General features: G+C 48.2%; 1 protein-coding gene across 1 annotated transcript; it reads right to left on the bottom strand.

Annotated features, from left to right (window-relative positions):
* Positions 1-269: 269 nt before the first annotated feature.
* On the bottom strand, positions 270-3,876 carry LOC124670614 (BTB/POZ domain-containing protein NPY1-like). Its single transcript, XM_047207093.1, has 4 exons — positions 3,812-3,876; positions 2,738-2,807; positions 962-2,158; positions 270-872 (listed from the first exon to the last, which is right to left on the bottom strand). The coding sequence occupies exons 1-4, from the start codon at positions 3,874-3,876 to the stop codon at positions 270-272; spliced, it is 1,935 nt and encodes a 644-aa protein (XP_047063049.1).
* Between the last annotated feature and the right edge of the window lie 2,855 nt (positions 3,877-6,731).

Consider the following 6,731-nt stretch of genomic DNA (forward strand, 5'->3'; position numbering starts at 1 on the left):
CACGTACCACCAAAAGGTGTTGCCCGCGAATCACCGAGCTAATCATCATAGTACTAGTAGAAAAAGAAAACAGCCAATCGTGTCAAGATCGTAGCACTTGAGATGCCAAAATAAGGATTAGTTTCTAGCTCGAGCAAGTCGGGGCAATGCATCCTCATGAAAAAGAGACCCTGAATCGAAGTTAGCATGCAAGCAGAAGATTCGTGGCCGTCGTCGTTCATTGAGCCGGCAACCAAGCCCGGTGACTCCTCTGTACAGCCAGCCGGTGCCTACGACACAGAGTAGCGCCGGCTCCTCGACGACGACTTGTTGGAGTCCAGCGGCTTGCCCGACGATCGCGGGCTCTGCGAACTCCCGGACGTGTCGGAGCTCTTGCTGACCACCTCGCCGAGCGGCTTCCCGGCGACCCACAGCCTATCAAAGATCCTCCGAGACCTTGACGACAGCGACAGCCTGCTGCTCTGGTTCGCGATGCTGGCGCTCCTCGCCAGCCGCCGGTCACCACCGCCGTCGACGCGGCGCCGGTCTTCGTCGACCAGCTTCAGGCTCATGCTCCCGAGCTGGTTCCTTAGTGCCGCCGTCGGAGTCGGAGTCGGAGGCTCCGGCAACGCCAGCGCCAGCGCGCGGTTCTTCCAGCAGTCGTCTTCCAGTTCCAGGCGCGTGCTGCCGTCGCCGGCGGCCGACGTCGCCAGCAGCAGCGGGGTGCTCGTGCTACCCGCCCGCTGCTGCTCGAAGAAGAGAACCTGCACGACGATGCGCAGCGGGAGCCGGTCGTTCTGCGCCGCGTGGATGCACGCCTCCTTGGAGAGCTTCTTCACGTCCATCAGGCTGCTTATCTTCCTCTTGTCCGACTTGGATAAGTCGGGATGCAACTGACAAGAACCAACGATCGCTTATACGTTAACAAGATTGATCAATCAATACGACCACATGATTCTTGCCAAACTAATATGATATGTACCTTGAGGAAGACATCAATGGCGGTGTAGAGGCCATCGTGCGCCGGCCTGGCCGATTCAGGCATGGTAGTCGCCAACCCGATGAAGCTCGACACCGGCATGTTTGGGTCGGTGGCGACCTCGGCCAAGTACCCGTCGACGAGCTTGCACAGTGATAGCAACGACTCATCTGCCTCCATGTACGTTTCGAACACATCCTCCCTGTCAATACCATCGAGGGAGATTCCGTCTCCGGCGTTTCTGCCAGTGCGCCGCATGTACCTGCCGACCAGCGCCTCGACCAGCTGCACGTCGTAGGCGGTGTCCGTCTGCGGCCTGGCCGGGATCAGCAGATCGTTCACCGATGCCTCGTGCAGAAGCGGGACGACCCTGTCCATGAGCTCCTCCCTCAGCAACTCCCCGGCTCCAACCAGGACAGCCAGTTTCAGAAGATTCAGCAAGAATTGGCACGAGCAGCAACACGACGATGATCCACCGTCGTCGGACGGCATCAGCCAGACGATGGTCTCGAGCACTTCCATGGAACACGCATCGTCGTGGGTCGCCGGCGTATCACGGCAACTCTCCGGGAGCCACCGGGCGGCATACGCCCTGAGAGCTTCCCCGAGGACGTCGGGAGGCACCCTCGCCCTGGACTTCACCGCTACCATGACACGCTTGTAGAGCTCCACGTCCAGCTCGCACAGGTCCTCCACCCACCAGTCCCTCGGCACCGCCTTCGACGACGACGAGCACCGGAGAGCCTCGACAATCTCGTCGGAGGACGCCGCCTTCCGGTTATAGGTGTACGACCACACCACGGTCCCAGGGCTCGCCGTTGCCTTGGCTGCGATGGAGTCGACGCACCTCGCGACCAGCTTCAACTCCTCCGACCACGGCAGCAATGCGACAGTGCTCTGCAGCGCAATGATGGAGTCCTTCCAGCTCCGGAAGATGCCGGAGTTGAGGAACACCTCGATCTTGAACACGAGGTTGCTCTTGTCGACGTCCTCCGTCATGCCGAGGTGCTCGGCGGCGCACCTCGCGGCCACGACGTTGTACGGGTTCAGCGTGACGACCATGCCGTAGCAGAACTTAGCACAGATCTCGAAGGCTTTCGCCCCGCCGGGGATGCCGTGCAGGTAGACCTCGTCGGCGCCGTTCTGGCTCGCCTCGATTATCAGCCGCTGCAGCAGGCTGCTCTTGGAAAGCAGAGGGAACTGAAAATAGATCGTGCAGTGGTCAAAATTACAGACAGTTTTTTTAACCAATGGTTTGACAGGAAATTGTCTAGTGGTCTAAATTACAGAGGTACTATTAACCGATGGTTTTTGGTTGAAAGTTCAGCGGGCATGACTGAACAGTGGGAATTTGTTGATCTGCTGTAGCATTCTGTTTTCAGCTCAACAGATGCAGCAAATTGGCATATTTAATTGTGAGACAGTACGTGCAAATGTAGCCACCAACAGAAAATAGACCAAAACATATGGAAATGGAAAGATGATCTAACGAAACTCTTGGAAAGATTCTGAGGGGCAGCATGGATCCAAATTACAAGTGGCGTTCTTGACAAAAAAGATGTTAAAGACAGCAGCATCTTGCAGTGCGCTCAGTAATGAGCGTGCTCATCATAGCTGTACATTGGCGGATGCATTGTCTTAATATAATTAACAACTTCAAGTTCAGCATCACAGCTTCAGGGGTTTTCCTTTCTTTATTCAGGAAACACCTTAAGAGAGTTATTCAGATACAGCAACAATAAACACCATCAGAGCAAAAATGCAGAGGAAGAAAATTACCTTGTGTAGATAGAACCTTGCCTCCTCGACATGGACGACGATGTCTGACGGCAGGTCGGACAGCACATATCTGCAAGGGTGTGATCTGTTCAGAGTTGCATAGTGGTTGCACACAAGACATGGAACATGAGAATGTAGCAGAGCTTGAACATGAACATGAACAAAACGTTGGAAAGTAAATCTTTGGTATAATTCAGAGTTATCTCTTCTGACAATAATAAATCAACCATTCTTTACCGAGATTTCTTTAAGAATACTAGTAGTGAAAGACATTCCCTGTTGTCTAAAAGCCCAAGTATTCTTGGTCAGGCCGAGACATACAGGTACACTCCAACCAACACCAAAAAAATAAACGGGAGCAGATGTGAAGCCCAAGATCCGGTGGGCGTGGCCATGTGCGAGGCAAAGGGGGCAGAAGAGAAAGCTAGCAATAATATTTTGATCAGCATTGCATCTTTACGAGTATAAAGAATAAGAGGAGCAGAAAAGAATCCTATGATCCATATCGCAACTGCTACGACCATGTTTTGTTGGTACAGCCAAAAGTGAGAAGCGCCAGCTTTTTTTCCGCCTCACTGGTCAAATGCCGCCGAGGGCAGCAAACACACGTAAGCTCACGAGAACTCGAGCAGGAGCAGGCTAGCAGCAGGCCCACAGCTCAAGATCGGCTCCCTCCTCGGGGTAAAAACTGAAAAAACTACTCCTATAACCCGGAAGGAAATATGTTCAGCTTTGTGAAGAACAAAATCAAGAGCACATACGCAAGATAAAATCTGTGCTCTGATAAAGCCATTTTCTCGTACAAAACTTGTATCCACGAAGGAAAAAACTACTGCATAGGCGAGCAAAGAGCCAAAGAGCAACCAAGAACACATCTAGCTCGGCCTAGATGCTAGAGCTGGGAGTCGAAGAACACCAGGACAGGCTCAAGCACTTCACTACTGGCATTGCATTGTTCCACATAAACAAGAGATGCAGAAAATAAACAGAACCTTTTTGTTTGATCGCCACTCTGGTAGAAAGGGAGCACATAAGCGTGTGGGGATTGCAAATGGCGAGGCCGGTGTCACTGACCTGGAGTCGCTGCCGCCGTCCGCCTGGAAGGTGTCCGGCTTGGAGCCGAGCTTCATGAACTTCATGGCGCAGAAGAAGCGATGAACTACTGTTACTGCTCTCCTCCTCCTCTCTCTCTCTCCTTGAACCTCGGCGACAACTTCACTGCAGCTCAGCTCAGAGCGCTTCTCTCGCTTTCATCTCACGTCTTCCTGCTCCTGCTCCGGCGCTACCCCTGTTTTATTTACTCTGCAGGCAGACTGGGGAGAGCAAGCAGGCAGGGCAGCAGAGGTCGTAGTTCCAAGAAACGCACACGGGCAGAGATGGCTTCTTCTTTGTTTGGTGAGGAGAGGGATGGTGGAATTAACTCGCCCTCTTTACTGCGGGTGCATGCCGCGTTCGGCTACCTAGCACTCTACCTAGCCCTAGCACGCTGCACGCCGGCTCTTTTCATTTCCTATATATTTTTCTTTCTTGCATATACTTTTCACACCAAGATTTGGAGATGGGCCTATCAAATACTATCCCCTTCAGAAAAGAGTTGCATGTTTAACATCAGAAGCATGATTTTAGACACGTTTATTTCTAGGTCGTAGTCGGTTCAGCTTTGTTTTTTTTCGTGTGAAGTGTACATTAGATGTAGAAGTTCTCAAACTGTTTCCAAAGGTCTAATTTAAGTCTTTGAGTATTAAAAGTGATCTTCCAGTCCTGAAACTGTAACCAGTGACTCTCAAACTATTTTGGTTTGGGCATGGTTTAGGCCTTGCGCCAGTGTCTAATTATTTTTTTTACTTTAGAAAGCGGAACATATTGGGGCCTCTACATCAATTGATTCACATAACCATTTTTATTACTCCATCCGTCCGTTAAAAGTTATCGAAGATTTGTTTAAATTAAGTTATATGTTTTTTCATCGCTTTTCTTTATTTATTGCATTTCTTTTCTTTTTCACCTAAGTGAGAAACCATATAAAAAAATCAATAAAGAGAATATATTAATATCAAAGGATACCAATTACACCCAGCCTCTACGAGAACGCATGCAATGCCCTAAAATATTACGGATGCACACAGCCAAAAAAGAGAAAAATAAAAATAAAAAATAAAAGTCCCGCGATAGTATCCCAGCCCTAGCCATAGTAATACAACCACCACCAAGACAAAACCTGAAATTCAGACTCTTCAAAAGCGATGCCTCCAAGAAAGGAACAGTGCACTAGCGTCGTCGTCGCCCGATCAAAGATCTTAGGTTTTTCACCCTGAAGATAGTTTCCGCTCTCAAAACAATGCCTTCAACAAGGACATTGCTAGGCACAATCAGTTAAGGCCAGACCTTGGATTTTTACCCTGAAAGGTAAGACTCCGAACTTCACATGTGCTGTCGCTACCACTTTCATTTTTTTTCGATAAAGGATGCTTTATTACTTTAAAAAGAAATTACATCCAGCATCTGCATAACCAAGATGCACACAGCCGTTTTGTTGTCTCAAGTCAAAAAAGATAAAAAAAAACTAGGCGAGATACATATCGGAACGATGAATCATATGACGCCTAAGGTGTAGGTGGGGCTTCTATCCGTAGACTATGCTGACACCCATGTGGGGAAAAAGTATCCCTCGCCGTAGCCTCCAACCGTGTACAGACCTGCGTAAATAGGTCTCGGTTCTCCACTCGCTGAAGAGGTAACCACGAACGGAGAATACTTGTACATCTGTAGATGACCTGCAACAAAGAGCAATTCTTATCATTAAAAATCTTGTCATTTCTACATAGCCAAAGCGCCCAGATAACTGCTAGCGCCCCCACCCTAAGAAGCAACTTAAACCTTGTATCGATACCATGAAGCCAATTGCCAAAGACATTGACGACACTAGTCGGAGGATACAGGGTAGACGCTACTTGGATGACTGACCATATAGATCTCGCAAACTGGCACTGGAAGAATAGGTGTTTAATGTTTTCATCCTGATGGCAAAAAACACACCGTCTACTTCCGTGCCAATTCCGCTTAACAAGATTGTCTTTGGTGAGAATAACCCCACGATGAAGATACCATCCAAAAATTTTAATTTTTAATGGTATCTTCATCTTTCCAAATCTTCTTATTGTTTTCAACTGGTAAATCAGAAAGAAGGATCGCATTGTATAATGATTTTACAGAAAAAGTATCATCTATATGAAGATTCCATCTAAATTCGTCTGGTTCAGGCGATAGTTGAATATCTCCGAGCCGGTGAATTAGGGTATTCCATGTCACAAGCTTTTGTCCAAGTAAAACCCGTCTGAACGTCACATTCGGAGGTGAGGTAGCCATTACTGTGGCAATGGTATCACTTTGGCGACGAACAATCCTATACAAAGTAGGATACTGTTCACTTAAGGGTGCATTGTCTAGCCAAGCATCTTCCCAGAACCGTATATGTGCTCCATTCTTGATCGAGAAAGTACCATGGCGAAAAAAGATATTTTTTGTTGCCATAAGACCAGCCTAGAAGTGTGAATCCCCAGGTTTCCAAACCACTTGGAATAATGTCTTCGAGGCGATATACTTTCTCCGAAGAATAGTTTGCCAAATCCCATCCTCGGTAAGTAGCTTAAACAGCCATTTACCCAGTAGAGCTGAATTCTTGACCTCCGGGTCATGAACTCCAAGCCCTCCTTGATCTTTGGGACTACAAACTATACTCCATTTAACCAGTCGATATTTCGTTTTCTCGCTATCCCCTTGCCAAAAGAATCTGGATCGATAATAATCGAGTTTATGCAGAATTCCTTTCAGTAGAATGATGAATGATACCATATACAGTATCATATTTGTTAGTACCGAATTAATGAGTACCAATCTTCCTCCGAGGGACAATAATTTACCTTTCCAACTACTTAGGCGTTTTTGTAATCTTTCTTCCACTATTTTCCATTCCGCGATTGTAAGTCTCCGATAA

Source organism: Lolium rigidum, chromosome 1 (genome assembly GCF_022539505.1).
Source record: "Lolium rigidum isolate FL_2022 chromosome 1, APGP_CSIRO_Lrig_0.1, whole genome shotgun sequence".
Lineage (NCBI taxonomy): Eukaryota > Viridiplantae > Streptophyta > Magnoliopsida > Poales > Poaceae > Lolium > Lolium rigidum.

What these genes read in the sequence shown, in the direction of transcription:
- LOC124670614 (XM_047207093.1), bottom strand. Translation starts at nt 3,876, where the DNA reads ATGAAGTTCATGAAGCTCGGCTCCAAGCCGGACACCTTCCAGGCGGAC. An exon ending in GACGGCGGCAGCGACTCCAG is followed by an intron (nt 2,808 to 3,811) that starts GTCAGTGACACC and finishes ACACCCTTGCAG; the next exon opens with ATATGTGCTGTCCGACCTGC. An exon ending in CAAGGTTCTATCTACACAAG is followed by an intron (nt 2,159 to 2,737) that starts GTAATTTTCTTC and finishes ATCTATTTTCAG; the next exon opens with TTCCCTCTGCTTTCCAAGAG.